General features: G+C 46.4%; 1 protein-coding gene across 5 annotated transcripts in view; it reads right to left on the bottom strand.

The window, feature by feature from the left end:
- Positions 1–14,621, bottom strand: part of DMXL2 (Dmx like 2) — a 93,017-nt gene extending 78,396 nt beyond the window's left edge. For 2 of the 5 annotated variants that reach the window (XM_032232715.1, XM_032232712.1), the window contains exon 1: positions 14,236–14,620. In XM_032232715.1, coding sequence (XP_032088606.1) covers positions 14,236–14,322 — 87 coding nt within the window. In that variant the 5' untranslated portion in view covers positions 14,323–14,620. Of the gene's footprint in view, positions 1–14,235 lie in introns of all 5 variants that reach the window. The other 3 variants (XM_032232713.1, XM_032232711.1, XM_032232716.1) reach the window with 2 other exon arrangements.
- Positions 14,622–19,653: the final 5,032 nt, after the last annotated feature.

Consider the following 19,653-nt stretch of genomic DNA (forward strand, 5'->3'; position numbering starts at 1 on the left):
GGCCACATGACGACGGAGACATCTTCGGACAGCGCCGGCTCTTCAGCTTTGGAACGGAGATGAGCACTGTCCCCTAGAGTCGGGAACGAGTAGCACATATGTGCAAGGCTCTTAAATATTAGATGCACTAGGTGCAGTAAGTTAAAATACTCTGTGTGGTGTAGTGGTAGAAAGTCACCAGCAGTGGTGATGATTATGATATTTTAATAAAGTATTTCTATGCAGCTCTGTAAAGGCAGGGATCTTTGTCCACAGAAGAGTCTTTATAGACTACGATACCCACAATCCTCTTAGCCAGGTTGACAGGAATTGAAATCAAAACATCTGGACTCTGCAACTGTTTGCTTAACCTTGAACTGCAGCAATGTCATTTATCAGGCCGAAAACATTCTGCTTCTGTTGACATTTTTTTTTTTTTTTTGCCTGCCCATTCTGAGTTATTATCAATACGGTGCTTATCTGCCGTGGTTATTTTAAGGAGAGGTTCTGAGTATATTTAAGCCACGCTATAGAAGAAGCAGGGGGAAAAAAAACCCCATATTTTTGTTAATGCTGGCTGAGCTCCTAACCATTAAAACTGAATAAAATATAATCTTCTGGATTTTATCGCTGTACAGTAAGTTAGAAAAAAAACACTTGTTGATAGTTTAGGACGGTTAATCTTTTTGGTGTGCGTGCCTCAATCCCCAAAATGCAATGCAAATGCCTCCTGAGCATGCACCCACCTTCACGCACACATGCGCCCCTGTTTTGGCTTCCAGGTTGGTGCAGGAGGCTTTTCAGACCCAAAACAAGATGCGTGCGGGGGGGGGGGGGCTTGTGATCTTCACAGTTTCTCCCCGCCCAGCGCCCCCTAGCTTCCTCCTCCATTCCTGCCTCCTGTGCCTTCCCCAATATTTGCAGTTTCTGCCCAGCGCCCCCTAGCTTCCTCCTCCATTCCTGCCTCCTGTGCCTTCCCCAATCTTTGCAGTTTCTCCCCAGCGCCCCCTAGCTTCCTCCTCCATTCCCGCCTCTCGTGCCTTCCCCAATCTTTGCAGTTTCTCCCCAGCGCCCCCTAACTTCCTCCTCCATTCCCGCCTCTCATGCCTTCCCCAATCTTTGCAGTTTCTCCCCAGCGCCCCCTAACTTCCTCCTCCATTCCCGCCTCTCGTGCCTTCCCCAATCTTTGCAGTTTCTCCCCAGCGCCCCCTAGCTTCCTCCTCCATTCCTGCCACGGAACCTGCAGAGGGTAGAACCTGCAGAGATCGGGGAAGGCATGGGCAGCAAAAATGCAGAAGAAACGTAGGCATGCTGGTGGTGGGGGGGGGGAGAAAAGTAGGGCCCGCTGGGGGGAAACTGGAGGAAGGCCACCCTCGCACATGAGTGGCAGAGACCCAAAGACCAGCTGGCCGGCAGGAGGCACGCATTGTGCGGTCTGGGCTGGGGCAATGGCTGGCATCCCTGCAGACAGGGCTCTGTGTGCCACCTGTGGCCCATGTACCATAGGTTCACCATCACAGGTTCAGGATGAGACTTATATACCGCTTCATAGGGCTTTCAGCCCTCTCTAAGCGGTTTACAGAGTCAGCATATTGCCCCCAACAACAATCCGGGTCCTCATTTTACCCACCTCGGAAGGATGGAAGGCTGAGTCAACCCTGAGCCGGTGAGATTTGAACCACTGAACTGCTGATCTAGCAGTCAGCTGAAGTGGCCTGCAATACTGCACCCTAACCACTGCGCCACCTCGGCTCCCTTAAAGGCAAGCAGGTTTGGGAATTAGAGCAGAGGTGGGTTGCTGCCGGTTCGGCCCAGTTCAGCTGAACAGGTAGTGGAAGTCAGTCCTGGGCAGTGGTGGGTTTCAATTTTTTTTGGAACCTCTTCTGTAGGTGTGGCCTGCTTTCCGGGTCCACTGGTGGAACCTCTTCTAACCGGTTCGGTAGATTTGACGAACCGGTTCTACCGAATAGGTGCAAACTGGTAGGAACCCACCTCTGGTCCTGGGTCACAGAACCGGCAGCGACCCAGGCCTGCCACGCCCCCGAACCGGTTCCCTCGCCGCCAATGTCGCCGCCATGTTGGATTTTAGCGCAGTTCACAGATAAATTGTTCTGTGGGCATGCCTGATGCGCAGGGGTGTTGCAAACCGGTAGTAAAACCGGCAGTAACCCACTCCTGAATTAGAGCCTTTAATACATTTCCCAAGCATAGAGGCGGAACCATCGTATGCAAAGCTGATTAAAAAAAAAAAGAGTTTTAAAAACCAATCAAAACATTTGCACAGTTGCAGGAAATTGTAAGGATTCGCGAAGCATTGCATTCCTTCTTCATACTCAGTTCACCTTCGTTGCATTTTTAACAGCGAGACCGCTGATATGTTTGTGGGAAAAGGTTCCGAGGCAGGGAAGGGCGGGGGGGAGGGGTAGGAAAAGAAACTTAAAAGGTGTTTGCCCCAAAACAGAAGCAGTGAGGAGAGTCACGTCGTGTCTCTGCAACTGTCACGATACCAGCCGTAGGCCGCCACTGCAGACTGCGAACGGCTTTGCAGAAGCTTGGAGTACAAAGCCTTGTAACCGCCCACACAGATTTAGTGCCAGTTTTAGTTGCTCGGCTACCTACGGTGGAAAAATGAGATGGAATTTGCAAGCTGCCAGAAAACAGCAGAATGACTTGCAAGATGCTCAGAGGCAGGGGGGAAAAAATGACATTTTGCAAAAACTTCTTTGGGGAAAAAAAATCCAGGTCTGTCCTTCCCAACTCAAGGATGGAGATCTCTCCAGATTCAGTAGAAGGTACAGGTGGCGCTCGATCAAAATAATGATCATCCTCGCACTTATAACTGTTTGCACCGTCCCCGTGGTCACGTGATTAAAATTGATATCTGGAGACCTAGAATACTGCATCCAGCTTTGGCCACCAAAGATGTTGAGACTCTAGAAGGAGTGCAGAGAAGAGCAACCAGGATGATGAGGGGACCGAAGGCTAAAACATGTGAAGAACCGTTGCAGTAACTGGGCCTGGCTAGTCTAGGGAAGAGAAGGACCAGGGGAGACAGGATAGCAGTCTTCCAATATTTGAGGGGCTGCCACAGAGAGGAAGGGGTCAAGCTATTTTCCAAAGCACCTGAAGGCCAGATGAAGAATAATGGATGGAAACTGATCAAGGAGAGATTCAGCCTGGAAATAAGGAGACATTTTCTGACAGTGAGAACGATCAACCCATGGAACAGAAGTTGCCTCCGGAAGTGGTGGGAGCTTCATCCCTGGAGGCTTTCAAGAAGAGACTGGACTGCCATCCGTCAGAAATGGTGTAGGGTCTCCTGCTGTGTGTGTGTGTGTGTGTGTGTGTGTGTGTGTGTGTGTGTACTAGATGACCTTACAAGGTCCCTTCCAACTCCGTTACTCGGTTAAAGCAACACTCTGTTAATCTGAATCTATCTAAGATGATCAAAGCTCTGGGGGCTGACACATACGATGGATGAACGGTGGCAGGAACTGGGCATGGCTGGTCTAGTGAAGAGAAGGACCAGGGGAGACATGATGGCAGTGTCCCAACATTTAAGGGGGTTCCATAGAGAGGAGCGGGGGGTCAGGCTATTTTCCAAGGCACTCGAAGGCCAGACAAGGAATAATGGATGGACACTGAACGGGGAGAGATTCAACCTGGAAATAAGGAGGAACTTTCTGACAGTGAGAACAATCAACCAATGGAACAGAAGTTGCCTTCAGAAGTTGTGGGAGTTTCATCACTGGAAGCTTTCAAGAAGAGACTGGACTGCCATCCGTCAGAGATGCTGTAGGGCCGGAAGTGGCACACAGAGCCATCTCTCTGGGTACGCCAGCCATCACCTGTTGCTCTTCTGGGTTCGGGCCAGCTGGCCTTTGCAGGAGCGCCAGAAACTGGAAGGGCAGCTCCCCAGTGCGCATGCACATGTTGAGAAGCTAAGCTTCTGGTTTCCGGCGCGTGCCTGCATGCCGGCCAGCTGGTCTTGGTGCATGCATGTGTGCCAGAATCCAGAAAACCAGCTTCCCGGCACATACACGGGCATCAGGGAGTGGCCCTGTTTCTGATGCTCCCCTGCAGACATTTGCACTCCCATTTCAGCACTTGGTGCCGAAAAAGTTCACCAACACTGGTGTAGGGTCTCCTGCTTAGATGGGGGGGGGTTGGACTAGATGACCTACAAGGTCCCTTCCAACTCGGTTAATCTAAAGATCTTCCCAGCCAGCTTCTAACAAGCAAAAATGGGCGGTGGGGGTGGGGGCAGGGAAGCCAGATTCACTGAACGGCCATGTGATTCACTTAATGACTGGGGCCAATTTCCTTAACGACTGCAGCAAAAAAGGTCGTAATATCAGGTGCAACTCACTTAACGAGTGCCTCGCTTAGCAATGGACGTTCCAATCCCAATTACAGTCGTGGGATTGAGAACTACCTGTACGGACGTTCTTGAGCTGAGCTCAACTTCTTGGGGTTTCGTGACCACATTCAGGTTTTTTTTTACGGGTGGCATTCTAGAAATGATGCATGCTTGCATTTTTCTGGGATGTTTTTATGACTAGCACTAGACTTAACTACCGCTTCATAGTGCTTTTTACAGCCCTCTCTATTTACGGTTTACAGAGTCAGCCTCTTGCCCCCAACAATCTGGGTCCTTGTTTTACCCACCTCGGAAGGAGGGAAGGCTGAGTCAAACTTGAACCAGGATTGAAGTGCTGGCAGTGGGCAGAGTTAGCCTGCAATGCTGCATTCTGACCACTAGGAAGGAAGGAAGGAAGGAAGGAAGATAGCAATAGCACTTAGACTTATATATCGCTTTACAGCCCTCTCTAAGCGGTTTACAGAGTCAGTCTCTTGCCCCCAACAATCTGGGTCCTCATTTTACCCACCTCAGAATGATGGAAGGCTGAGTCAGCCTTGAGCCTGGTGAGATTTGAACTGCCAAATTGCAGGCAGCCGGCAGTCAGCAGAAGCAGAGCTGAGGTGGTGCAGTGATTAGAGTGCAGTACTGCAGCCACTTCAGCTGACGGCTAGTTGCAGTTCGGCGGTTCAAATCTCACCAGCTCAGGGTTGACTCAGCCTTCCATCCTTCCGAGGTGGGTAAAATGAGGACCCGGATTGTTGTTGGGGGCGATATGCTGACTCTGTAAACATCTTAGAGAGGGCTGAAAGCCCTGTGAAGCGGTATATAAGTCTAACTGTTATTGCTATTGCTAAGCAGCCTGCAGTACTGCGTTCTAACCACTGAGCCACCTTGGCTCTGTATCTGACAGTACAGAATAAGCTGCAAACTTCCCAGCTGGCCTCCCATTCATCTATTATCTCGGTTTCGCCTTTCAGGGTCAACTAACATTGGCTTCCCACTAGCAGCTGCCATGAGCTTTCTTTCTTTCCATAAAGTAAATGGGTCTTTGAATTGGAATGGACTCCCAGCGACTCACACCTATGCAGTCTTCCTGGCCACAACGCTGACCTGAATTGTTTTCTGCTGGGAAGTTTCAATTCCCCCGAGTCGAAACTGCATCGCGGATAGCTTATAAATAAAATACGAGGCCCCAAGGACACCATGTCTTCAATAATACAGACACCAGATCCTCTCTGAGGTCCCAAAGCAAGGAAGCCTTCCTCGGAGCTTTCTCAGATAGCAAAACCCATCAATGATCCGAAGCCAAAGTATTATCGCTATGGTTTTCAAAACGAAAGTTACTTTCTCTTCCATTGTTTCTGTTATTGTTGATGGTGTACTCTGTTCTTTGTAAACAATCCCAGAGGGACTTCTAGGATTCAAGGCGGAGAACAGCTATTACCAGTGGTGGGATTCAAATAATTGAACAACCGGTTCTCTGCCCTAATGACCAGCTGGGTAGGTGGGGCTCGGTGGTCATGTGACCGGGTGGGCATGGCCAACTCAACGTCACTCAGGTCGATGGGCGCTTGGCCTTAGCTGTTACAATGGAATAAGGGTTAACCAGAGAGGCAGTTTCTGTAAGCAGGGCAATAAAGATGAGGCTAGAAACAACACTAGAATGTTTCCTTCCTTACAGGATTAGCCCTGTAAAGTGAGGAAAAAAACCCCCAAAGTATAAGTATGATCTTTATTGTCGTTGTACTCAAATACAACGAAATACAACATAATAAATACAACAAAAGGAGATTTCTTCCAACAACCAGTTCTCCCATCTGCTTAGAAAGTTAACAATACCTCCCAGCGGCCGGTGAGATCCCACAGAGTGGGCCTCCTTCAGATGCCGTCAGCCAGACAATGTCGGCTGGCGGCTCCCCGGAGGAGAGCCTTCTCTGTGGCTGCTCCGACCCTTTGGAATGAGCTACCCCCAGAGATCCAGACTTTGCCCACTCTCATGGCCTTCAGAAAAGCCGTTAAAACCTGGCTATTCCGGCAGGCCTGGGGCTGTTGACCTCATTGTTGAGGTCCAGCCCCGATCAGAACGAATGCATGTGTCGTGATTTTAAATCTGTCTTTTTTATTTTTATTTTTATTATGTCTTTCCTCTTCTTTTTGTAAGTTGCCCAGAGTCCTCCGGGATTGGGCGGCCTTTAAATTTTATAAATGAATGAATGAATGAATGAATGAATGAATGAATGAATGAATGAATAAATAAATAAATAAACAAATAAATAAATAAATGGTTCTCCCGAATAGGTGCAAACCGGCTGAATCCCACCACTGGATATTACGGTTCCACCACAAAACCGCGCTCGACTAAACCGCGCTCGACTAAACCGCGCCCGACTAAACCGCGTCGTTGACGTCATCAACAGGGCGACAACAGCGCGGAGACAGAAGCACGCTGTAAACCCTAAACCTAAAATTAACCCCTACACCTAAACCTAACCCCCCTAAACCTAATCTTAATCCTAAACCTAACCCTAAACCTAACCCTAACCCTTAACCTAACCCTAGACCTAACCCTAAACCTAATCCTAAACCGAACCCTTAACTTAACCCTAACCCTAACCCTAACCCTAACCCTAACCCTAACCCTTAATTTAACCCTAACCCTAACCCTAACCCTAACCCTTAATTTAACCCTAAACCTAACCCTAAAGCTAACCCTAAACCCAACCCTTACCTTAAGTTGAATCGGCTTGCTTTCAAAGCGCTATTTAAAGCGCCCTTCTTTCTCCGCGCTAGCTGTTGTCGCCCTGTTGATGACGTCAGCGACGCAGTTTAATCGGGCGCGGCTTAGTCGAGCGCGGTTTTGACGGGTCACGGGATATTACACGACCAACACAATTATAATGCCAATAAGCCATAGTTGGAAACAAATAGAATGGCAAGTGATCGCTGGCTGCCTTCAAACAGTTGAGAAAACAACACACACACACACACACACACACACACACACACACCATTTCACAAAGCAGGACATTGTCTTGGCAGCTCATGCACACCTAGACCAAGATGAACAGTCAACTGCTATCTATTTCTGTCCCTGCTTTCCATCATCTCTTGGCTCACAAAGGAATGACAGGTGAGGACAGATGGAGTCGGGGTCTACTACTAGATCCGAGAAAAGGACAGGGAGTCTTGTAGACTTAAGATGACAATTGAGCCCCCGATTTCTGCTGTTCAGTGAGACACATGTTCAATAAGTGTCGTCTCATTTCACGACCTTCCCTGCCGTAGTTGTGAATTACTGCAGCTGATAAGTTAATCACCTGGTCGTTAAGTGAATATGGCTTCCCCCCATTGACTTTGCTTGTCAGAAAGTCCCCCCTCCCCCAAAAAAGGATCACGTGACCCCGGGACATAGCAGTGGTCATAACTATGAACCAGCGGCCAAGTGTCTGAAGTCTGGTTACATGATCAGGGGGAGGCCTCAAAGGTCGTAACTGTGAAAGACAGTCGTGTCACTTTTGCTTTCAGCGCCGTTGTAACCTTGGTCACTAAATGAACTGTTGTAAGTCGAGGACTCCATGTGCAAAGAAGCGGAACCTAGAAAATAAGAAAACTGAAGCTGACAAGAAACAAAGGAAAAAAGAAAAGAAACTTAATTTAATGGGAGTTAAGCTACTGAACTTCTCTTAAGGCCGTTGCGTTGCTCTTTAGTTGCCATGGGTTTAATTATTCAGATATTCCAGGGTTGTGCCCAGACTAGTTTTCAAAGGACTTGGCCAACTTGGGTGATGTCCAAAGTTCATCAGCAATTTTCATGCCAATTAGGCCGTGTTACAAGACCATCCCTTCCAGTTTTGAGTGACATTTTGTTGGCCAGATCCAAATTCAATGACCGTACATAGACTTTATATGAAACTATGAACTTGCCAACAAAAGTGCATATAGTCATGGCGATGGTTTTCCCAGTTGCAGTGTATGGATGTGAAAGTTGGGCCATAAGGAAGGCTGAGAGCCAAAGAATTCAGGCCTTTGAACTCTGGTGCTGGAGAAGACTCCTGCATTGAGTCCTTGGACTGCAAGGCCATCCAACCGGTCAGTCCTGGAGGAGATCAACCTTGACTGCTCTTTAGAAAGCGAGATCCTGAAGAGGAAACTCAAATACTTTGGCCACCTAATGAGAAGGAAGGACTCCCTGGAGAAGAGCCTCATGCTGGGAACGATTGAGGGCAAAAGAAGAAGGGGAAGACAGAGAATGAGATGATTGGATGGAGTCACTGAATCTATCTATCTATCTATCTATCTATCTATCTATCTATCTATCTATCTATCTATCTTCTGAAACTCAAATCCTTTGGCCACCTAATGAGAAGGAAGGACTCCCTGGAGAAGAGCCTCATGCTAGGAAAGATTGAGAGAAAAAGAAGGGGACGACAGAGAAAGAGGTGGCTGGATGGGGTCACCGAAGCAGTCGGTGTGAGCTTAAATGGACTGCAGAGGATGGTAGAGGACAGGAAGGCCTGGAGAAATGTTGTCCATGGGGTTGCAATGGGCTTGGGCTGGTCAGTCACTCTCTGAGTCCAACTCACCTGAAGTGGGGTGGGGAGAATAGTAGGAGGGAGGAATATTAGGGTTAGGGTTCACTGCCTTGACTTATTTATGAAAAATGTAATAAAGACGGGATACACAATATTTTTTTAAACAAAACAAAACATGACTTCATTTTGCAAATGATTTAACTTATATGCTTGCATCAGCTGTACTACCACAATGTTATTTGTGTAGTGATGTAATTTTGGCTGTCGTTTCTGATATCAGAAGGAAGCTTGCTTGTGGCAAACACTAATGCTAGGTGAATCATGCTGGGTTAATGCTAAGTCATCATTGATGGAATGGATGTCCACTACCTTTAGAAGAAGCCGAGTTGAGTAGCATGTGTGATCTACACCTCTTATTTTAATACCTGGTGCCTTCTGACCTCTAGCCCAGTATAAAATGTAAAAATGTAGCGTCAGAAGATCCAATTTCTGTTGCTAGAAAGGGCGTCCTGCACAGAAATAATAATCGCTATCAATCCCATGAAAGCAAAACCGAAATAAATATATTCAATATTACTGAAGGAGAACAGTCACCCGAAGACCTTGATAAACAGCACGATCCTTTCCGGCTCAACAGATTATATCGGTGTCATAATTAGCTTTACACTTTCTGACTATGACCTAACACCACCTCCACTTCCTCCACCAAGATGCCTCATGAACCTCTGACTCCGAGGAGAAGAAGAAGAAGAAGAGATGAGATGCAATTGATGTCTCCTCTCCCACCGTTCCAGGCCGGCTATTCGCAAAGTGTCATCGCATCCACCATCTGGAGCTGCAATGGAGTCTACAAATTTTCATCTGATAAAAATGTGGGAGAGTGTTCACGCCAGCAAGAGTGGGGGGAAGAGAGAGAAAGAATGAGACAAACAGAGAGACAGAGAGAGGGAGAAAGAGGAAAAGAGAGAGAGAGAGAGAGAGAGAGAGAGACAAAGAGACAGACAAAGCACAAGAAAGAGGGAAAGAGAGAGAGAAAGAAGAGGAGAGAGAGAGAGACGCAACACAATGCAGTTCATTTATATTATGAACTGGAGCCGAAGGCCCCTTGCGTTAGAAGAGATGACATCAGCTGGCACAAGTGGTTAAGGAATGTCCAACTTGTTAGTGGACCTCCAGTTTCCTTAGAAGTCAGGAGAACCGCATAGCAGCAAAAAAAGGGAAAGAAAACAAGAAAGAATTTGTCATTTGTTTCTCTTCTGTCCAAAAGCCGTGGCTTTCTTGAATTATTCTTAAAGACATCATTCTCCTGAAATCCTAAAAAGACGAATCAACAGGCCCTCAGGTTGACTTAGCGATGAAAACTATATTCTGCATAGTTTGGACAACAAGTAGTAGAGCCTTTCAATATCAAGATAGTCCCGTTTCACCCTCTAAGGTTGCGTTTCTTAAGAACAGAAGTTTAAGATGCATGGACTTCAACTCCCAGAATTCCCCAGCCAGTATGCTTGTTGGGGAATTCTGGGAGTTGAAGTTCACATATCTTAAACTTTCTGAAATGGAAAAAACACTATTTTAAAGGCTGCTCTTATTGGTATAATTCAGGGGTCGGCAACCTTAAACCCTTGAAGAACCACAAAGGTCCTAACCGGAAGCCCCCTCATTCAATTCTGAAACCGACCGGAAGTCCGGTTCCCCCACCATGGACTCTCTTCCTAGCATGGCATCCTTTTTCCTCTCCTGACTGGAAGTCCGGTTCCCCCACCATAGAGTCTCCTCCTAGCGCGGCATCCTTTTCCCGCTACCTGTCCTAACCGAAAGCCCTATCAATTGTGGAGCCGACGGGCGACAGGGAGCCGCAGCGGAGGGATGAAAGAGCCACATGCGGCTCCAGAGCCAACAGATTGCCAACTCCTAGTATAACTCTTCTAATTGATAGATCCTTAGAAATAAGGTTTGTTGGAAGTTGCTCAGGATGGGCTTTTGCCTTCCTTTTCATTCATTTTTAGAAAATAATATTAATATCCCATTTTATATCACAGCTTATCCACAGGCAAGGAAAAGAGGCATTTGAGAAGACGTTTGCAACCAAATAGCTTCATTAGGAAAGAAGCCAAAATCTTTTTATAGAATCAAGAATTAAGTCATTTCTTCAATAAATACATGCAATCCTTCCTATTCTCCTAGATCCTGTTATTAAGTGAAGGACCAGAAGTTTCACATTTGATTATTTCTCAAATGCACCATTTTCTCCTACAAGCAAAAAGCTCTCAGAGCAATTCAGAATAAAAACTCAAGCAAAGAGATTAAGGCAAAACAAAACCTGCGTTTTAGGCAGGATTTAAAAGCAACAGAGTGTTACTCCGTTTAGAGGGGGGGGAAGCCTTAATATTTTGATTTATGTGGGGGCACGTTATCTTTTCCCACTTTTTAAAAATGTAAATGCTATTAAAAGTTTGAAAAAAGATCATAAAAACCAACGTAGAGAACAAAGGAAAGAAAAACACACAAGTGCAGAAATAAAGCATAAAGAGGAAGGAGAACCTTCTGATTTTCTTTGCAGCAAATATAAACACAAGTTAAAAAGTTATCTCTTACTGCACAATTGCAAAAAAAAAAGGGGGGGGCTCACTATTGTCAATTTTTCTTTCCTAATCATCAAAACCACACGGGCGTTTTGTGTGCAAAATGTTCTATAAAAGGTTTCCAGACATAACTGTAAACATTGCCTTTTCTCTAATCAAGGAAGCCAATTTAACCATCTCAGCAACTTCATCTTCACCTACTATTCCTCTACTGGGGGTAATATGACACTTTGAAGTTTATCATAATATTGCCGCAGTTGTCGTATCTTTTTCCAGTTGAGCTCAACACGTACCTGCTATCTATGTACCATCTTGGCAACAACACAGAAGTGGTCTGCCATTTGTCTACATTTGTCCCCCCCTCCCCCACAATCTAGCTACAGCCATGGATTTTCGTGTGGTCCCCCATCCAAGCTGAACCTGCTTAGCATTGAAAACAAGCAAAGCTTGGCTAGGTGTCATAAACATCTAGCATATGCAAATTAGGATCATTGTTTTATTAGAAACATATGCAGAGAAGGCCTTGTAACTTAACACCTCTGAATCAGGAAACCGAAGTTTGGTCTCATGGTTAAGGCACCAGGCTAGAAAGTGGGAGACTGTGAGTTCTAGTGCCACCTTATCCATGAAAGCCAACTGGGTGAGTTTGGGCCCATCGTGGTGAGTTTTAGTCCTGCTTTAGGCATGAAAGTTGGTTGGGTGACTTTGGGCAAGTCACCAGGAGGCAGTGAGTTCTAGTCCTGCCTTAGACACGAAAGCCAGCTGGGTGACTTAGGTCTGATCACCAGCAGTTGGTGAGTTCTAGTCCTGCCTTAGCCACGAAAGCCAACTGGGTGACTTTGGGCCACTCATTCTCTCTTGGTTCAAGCCACCTTGGGGTTCCGTTGCTCTTGACGATAGGGAGAAGATGTGTTGGGTATCTTCCTCGCCTTGAGTTGTTGGTAAAAAAATAATAATAAGGGCAGAATACAAACTAACAAACCCACAAAATAAATAAATCTAGCACTGTCTGGTTTCCGCTCTTACTAGCCTCAATGCCTCTTGGCCAATACCAGGTTTTGAAAAGTGGAAATTCCTTCTTATCTGCTCTATGCAAATTTGGCCCACACAGAAATGTTCACCAAGACTCCTTTTCAATCTTCGGGTATATTTACCTTTCCTTATCTAAAGATAGCGATTCCCGCTTTGGGGAGGGGGGAATCACAAGACACACATACCACCAGCAGCCACTATCACGAGGGCTGACACCCGTTCGGCCTAGTCTTTTCAAAACTGCCATGTCCGGATTTCTAACAGAGTGGAATGTAATTTTTTTTGGCACTGGATGACTTTTATCATCCCACATAGTTTTTATCACCTTGCCCAAAAGATGCCATTTTTTCCTGAGCACCCAATAAAGCAACACATTTCTCAAATCATCCCGTTTCCTCCATCCTCCCCCCCCCCCACAAACCCACTCAAAACATGACGGGAAAATTGTAACCACGTTTTCTGTAGAGAGGATGTATGGATATGGTTGGTGTTATTTACAAATATAGAAAGGTAAAGGTTCCCCTCGCACATGTGTGCTAGCCGTTTCCGACTCTAGGGGGCGGTGCTCATCTCCGTTTCAAAGCCGAAGAGCCAGCGCTGTCCGAAAACGTCTCCATGGCCATGTGGTTGGCATGAACTCAATATGCCCAAGGCGTATGGAATGCTGTTACCTTCCCACCAAAGATGGCTCGTATTTTTTTCTACTTGCATTTTTATGTGCTTTCGAACTGCTAGGTTGGCAGAAGCTGGGACAAGTCACGGGAGCTCACTCCGTTACGCGGCAATAAGGATTCGAACCGCTGAACTGCTGACCTTCTGATGGACAATCTCAGTGTCTTAGCCACTGAGCATGCATTTTCTCTCTTGTCCCCAACGTATTAAGGTGCACGTATATTTTATATGCACGTACAGGCGAGAGAGAGAGACTGTGCACACCGCTTTGCAGAAGCCCATTTCTCCCACCGAAAAACACACCCATGTACCATTTGCCTCTTGCACACCCCACGCAAACCTCCCCTTGATCTGCAGGAAGGGGAAAGTAGACCATTCATTCCCAGAGGGCCAATGCTCTGACATCCAAGGGACTATTTTCTTTTTACAATGTATTTGACATTGCACAGTGCACATATTTTGACACGCACCCCAGCGCACCCAGGGAGGCGCGCACTTTCCACCTCCGTACGCAGGCAACATTCGCGCGCGCACAAACACACACACACACACACACACACACACACACACACACACACGCCTGCGCAGACGTCCACGGATGGACGCGTTTGGCTGTACGTTGTACTCCGTGTGTCCCGGGGAGGGGAGGGGAGAGGAGGCGAAGAAAACTGGTCCAGCACCTCTCCTCCTCCTCCTCCTCCTCCTCCTCCTCCTCCTCCCCTCACTCCAATTCCCGGATTCGGGAGTGATGCTTCTGTGTGCTTCTTGGTGCAAATAAACCGCTGTCTGGCCCTGGAGCGCAACCGGGCAGGGGAAAGACGGACGCGGCGCCCCGGCAAAGAGAAGAGAAGAGAATAGAATAGGATTCTTTCTTGGCCAACGGATTGGAGACCCAAGGGATTTGTCTTTGGGGAGACAAAGCGATTAATCGGTTAATCATCCCCCCCCCCTTCCTCCAAGCCCGGCCTCTTGCCCCCCCCCCCCGCCTTCCCATCCTCCTCCTCCTCCTCCTCTTGGCGGCCTCGGAATCGCCGGCCGGCCGGCCTCGCCTCGTCCCTCCCCCGCGCGCCCTTACCGTGAACGGGGTGTCGTCGACGCTGCCCACCGAGTAGCAGTTGTCGCCCGGGTTGACGGCGCCGGTGAGCACCTGGTGCAAATGCATCCCGCCCGGCCTCCTGGCGCTTGAGCCGAGCAAGCAAGCAAGGTAGCTGGCAACTAGGCAGGCAGCAGCCGGGCAGGGCTCCCCCCTCCCTGGCTTGCTCCGCTCCTCCTGTGCGCAGAGAGAGGAGGAGGAGGAGGAGGAGGAAGACCCGCCTGCCTTTCGGATCTCGCCCTCCTCTTCTCGTCCCCGCCGCTCCAGGAAGGAAGCAGCAGCAGCAACAACAGCGGCGGAGAAGGGGAGCCTCTTTGCGGCCACCGCGGCGCAGGCAGGCAGGCAGGCAGGCGAGCTGGCCAGCGGCCCGGCGCGCGCTCTCGTGGAAGCAGCAGCAGAAGGGGAGGAGGAGGAGGAGGAGGAGACGGGGAGCGCGCGGCGCGCGAGGGAAGCCCGGGAGGAGGGCGAGGGCGTAGCGCGCCCCCGCGCGCCCGCCCTCCTGCCAGTCCTCCCTGGGAAAACCCTCTCGGGGGCGCGCGGGCGGAGGAGATCAAAGCGGGCGCTCGCCCGCCGGAAGGTTGGGCGGAAAAGAATGAAAGGAATTAAAGGGAAGGGAGGAGAGAAGCTGCGCTCAGCTCTTCTCTTCTCTTCTCTTCTCTCTTCTCTTTCCTCTCCTCTCTATTATTTTCTCTCCTCTCCTCTTTTCTTCTGTCCTCCTCTCCACTCCTCTCCTTCTCTCTTCCTCCCGCTATTATTTTCTCTCCTCTCTTTTCTTCTCTCTATTATTTTCTCTCCTCTCCTCTTTTCTTCTATCCTCTTCTACTCTCCCCTCCCCTCCGAATTTCTCTATTTCTCTCTGTTATCTATTTTTCTGTTTATCTATCTACTGTCTGCCTAATCTCAGCATTTCTGTGTGTATCGATTTTTTAAATCACTTTTATCACTTTTTTCTAACAACTAATTTTCTAACAACTAATTTTCTAACAACTAATTCCCACAACACCGTCAAACTATTTACTGATTTACGTATTACTATTCTTCTTCTCATCCTCCTTATTACCTGCCTCCTCCCACTTATGACTATAAACCATGTTGCTTGTATTTTTACAATTTATATTGTTCTGTTTGTTTCCTAGTATGACTTGATTGGTCATTAGTAACCCACATCCATCATCGGACGATGGCAATCACGTTGGGGATCCTAATTTTTATCAAAAGCTGTCCTTTAAAATATGCTGCTGAGTTTTTTCCAAGCTGGTCCCTCACATGTTGAAGTCATGATGTTCTTCTTCTGCCCGGACCTCATGGTTTATTTATTTAATGAGCACATAATGCATTGTGCCAGGGAAAGCATTTTAGACCTTCCAATTCTTGGAGGCTCTTTTGAACCTGGCTGATGAAAATGAAAGTTAACTGTTCCCTTCCTTTTTTGAGGTAGAAACTGATAAATGCTGTCATTCAAATCCTAAATAACACAATAGACTAGACTAGACTAGACTAAATAGAATAGAATAGAATCGAATAGAATTTTTTATTGGCCAAGTGGGATTGGACACACAAGGAATTTGTCTTTGGTGCAGATGCTCTCAGGGTACATAAGGAGAATAAAGTAAATTCATCCAGAATAAAAGAATAGAATAGAAAAGAATAGAATAGGGAATGGGAATAGAATAGAACAGAATAGAATTCTTTATTGGCCAAGTGTGATTGGACACACAAGGAATTTGTCTTTGGTGCAGATGCTCTCAGGGTACATAAGGAGAATAAAATACATTCATCAAGAATAAAAGAATAGAATAGAAAAGAATAGAATAGGGAATGGGAATGGGAATAGAATAGAATAGAACAGAACAGAATAGAATAGAATTCTTTATTGGCCAAGTGTGATTGGACACACAAGGAATTTGTCTTTGGTGCAGATGCTCTCAGGGTACATAAGGAGAATAAAATACATTCATCAAGAATAAAAGAATAGAAAAGAATAGAATAGGGAATGGGAATAGAATAGAATAGAACAGAACAGAATAGAATAGAATAGAATTCTTTATTGGCCAAGTGTGATTGGATACACAAGGAATTTGTCTTTGGTGCAGATGCTCTCAGGGTACATAAGGAGCATAAAATACATTCATCCAGAATAAAGAATACAATACTTAGTGATAGTCAAGGTTACTAATAAGCTATCAAATCATACTAGGAAACATAAAAACAATATAAATTTTAAAGATACAAGCAACATGGTTATAGTCCTAAGTGGGAAAAGATAGATACTAGGAAGGAAGAGAAGAATAATAGTAATACAGTCTTAGTAAATTATTTGACATTATTGAGGGAATGATTTGTTTAGGGAAAAAAACATTTGGGAAAAAACTGTCCTTGTGTCTAGTTGTGTGCAGTGCCCTACAGTGGCGTTTTGAGGGTAGAAGTTGAAATAATTTTTGTCCAGGATGTGAAGATTCAAAGGAAGTAGTGTAAGCAATTTTGTTTTGCATATTACCCCCAAAATCTGGGTCCTCATTTTACTAATCTCAGAAGAATAGAAGGCTGAGTGAACTTGGAGCCCCATCAAGATCGAATTCAGGGCTGTGAGCAGAATTTTCCCGCAATACTGCACTTTAACCTCTACCCCAACAGCATGGGACCAAAAAGAGAGAGAGAGAGATTTATGACTAGTTCCTGAGCTTACAACAATCCCAGTGTCCCTGTGATCACATGATTGAAATCCAGGTTCTTGGCAACCAGCATGCATTTACAATGGCCGCAGCCTCCTGGGCTCACCGGATCACCAGTTGTGACTTTTTCCAGGTCAATGGGAGAAGCTGAATTCATTGAAAGCCCGCAGCATCGGGGTTCCAAATAACACCCCAAAAGAGTCCAAGCCAAAGTATTCCTCCAAATTCCAATTTATTAAGAGAGACATGTTGGCACATCTGTGGGAAACCCGAATCTGAAAGCTTCCCGGGTTTTTCCCCACCTAGTTGAAAGTTCAAGATCTTGCCCCCCCACACCCACAAGTCCATCCCATGGTCCCATCTCCCACTGCCATGCTGGCAGCTTCCGCCCATCCAGTCCCGGTCAGGTGCAGAGGTGCAAAGACAAAGGATGACCTTGGCTTTCTAGAAAGAATGTTGTTATGGCTACCTAGCATCTAACTCCTTACTATTCCCCCTTCCAATTCCCCACTAATGAAACAGCATAGTAGAAGGGAATATTAGTGTGCCAGGCCAAAGATCCAGAAAGGAACATGACTGCAGGCCTGACACATGGCAGCAAAAGGTAATAAAACAACACAAAAACTGCTTCACTTAGCGATGGATGCCCCATCCTAATTGTTGTCGTAAGTCAAAGACTGGCTGTAATTGACCCAGAGTTAAGTTAGATTATAAACTTAAGAAAGAATGTGTCTACAGATCAGTAGTGGTATTCAGCTGGTTCAGACTGGTTCGGGCAAACCCGCCCTGGCTCTGTGCTGTCGTATTTAGCCACATTTTCTAAGCTGTGTGCAAGTCAGCAAGCTGCACACACACGAGCAAAGCACTTGCGTGGAAGGTGCATAGCCACCATTTCGGCACGCGGTGAACCAGTGACAAGACTATGCGAAACCCACCTCTGCTCCATATTGTGTTGATATGGTGAACAGGAGCCATTTGGTTGCGCATAGCTTGCTGGGAAGTGGATGAGTCATAGCAGATTCACAGCATGCTGCCTTCGGTGTTTGTGTTCGTTGAAAGAGGCATGTTGTCGCCTGTGGAGAATCTCATTGGCTGGATCAAACAAATGCATACGACTCAATCTTCTATTGCAGGGAAGGCTAACCTTTTCATCCTCACGTGCCGATACCCCCCCCGCTCCCCCTGTGTCCCCCCCACGCATATGTGAATGACGCCCGTGCTCTCCCTACGCACATGGACATGTGACCCTCCCACACCCCTGTTTTACGCCTGAAGCCTCCTTGGACCAAAAATGATCCATGGGGGTGGGGCGCAACCCTGCTCCCGTGACCCATTTTGCAGTCTCGTTTATATCTCTCGTTTGAGTAGTCCTTAAGATATGCAGATATTTTAGCCATCTCTGCTAAATTTGTGACTTTCAATGTCCCTTCTTGAATTGTAGGCAAATCTTCCTTCTTCCAGTATTGCGCCACCAACAATCTAGCTGCAGTTATTAAGTGCAAAATCAAATTAATCTCTACAGCTGTACAATCAGTAATTATACCTAACAAGAATAACTGAGGGGTAAACTTTATCCTTTTTTAAAGAACATTTTGCATAATCCATCATATTTTTATCCAAAATGCCTTAACCTTTTTGCAAGTCCACCATATATGAAAATATGTAGCGTTGAGAGAATCACATCTCCAGCATTTGGGTTGTAAGTTCGGATACATAGAAGCCAACTTTTTAGGATCTAAATGCCATCTATAAAACATCTTATAAAAGTTTTCTCTCAAGTTTTGGGCTTGTGTAAATTTTACATTTCTTACCCAGATCCTTTTGAATGTATCTAGCATTATTGGTTCTTCAATATTTTGAGCCCACTTTTATCATACAGTCTTTAATTAATTCTGTTTTGGAATCCATCTGTATTAATACATTGTATAGTCTCTTTATATTCATTCAGTTTTGATCTCTTATTTGTTTAAATAAATTATCCCTGACTTGCATAAAACCAATTTTTTGATCTGTTTTCCACCTGGCCTATAGCTGCCCATACTGGAACCATGTTTGAATTACCTTTTCCTCTTTTAATTCCTCCAAGGATTTTAGTTGTAATACACCCCTTTCTAGGGTAAGAAGCTGTCTGTAAGTAGTTATATCCTGTTTTTGTACTATGTTCATATTTTCTATTGCATATCTAGGAATTGCCCACATGGGTATCTTATCATTTAATTTGTATTGATATTTTTTCCAGACCTGCAGTAAAGCATTCCTTAAAATATGACTTTTAAAATTCTTGTCCACTTTTTTGTTATATAGCAGGTAAGCATGCCCGTGACCCATTTTGCAGGCCTCCCTGAAGCCTCCTTGGACCAAAAGTGATCCATTGGGGGGAGGGGGGGGTGCCACACACCCTGCGCCCTCCGTGCATGTGTGCATGACCCCCCCCTGTGCATGCACGCATGTCTCCCGCATGGAGTGCTCCCCCCTTGCATGCGTGGTAGAGACCTGAAAGCCAGTTCCCCCCCTGGCATGTCCATATGCCAGTGGGGGGCATGCACACATGCTCAGTGGAGTTGAGCTGGGGAGATGGCTGGCGTGCCACGGGTTCGCCATCATGGTTCTATGGAGTCAGACTCTGGATATTGATTTGATTTGATTTTATTTCATTTATATGCCACCCTTTTCCCCAAAGGGGACTCAGGGCGGCTCACAATTCAAATCAGGGAAGGGGGATACAGAC

Source organism: Thamnophis elegans, chromosome 16 (assembly GCF_009769535.1).
Source record: "Thamnophis elegans isolate rThaEle1 chromosome 16, rThaEle1.pri, whole genome shotgun sequence".
NCBI classification, from domain to species: Eukaryota; Metazoa; Chordata; class Lepidosauria; order Squamata; family Colubridae; genus Thamnophis; species Thamnophis elegans.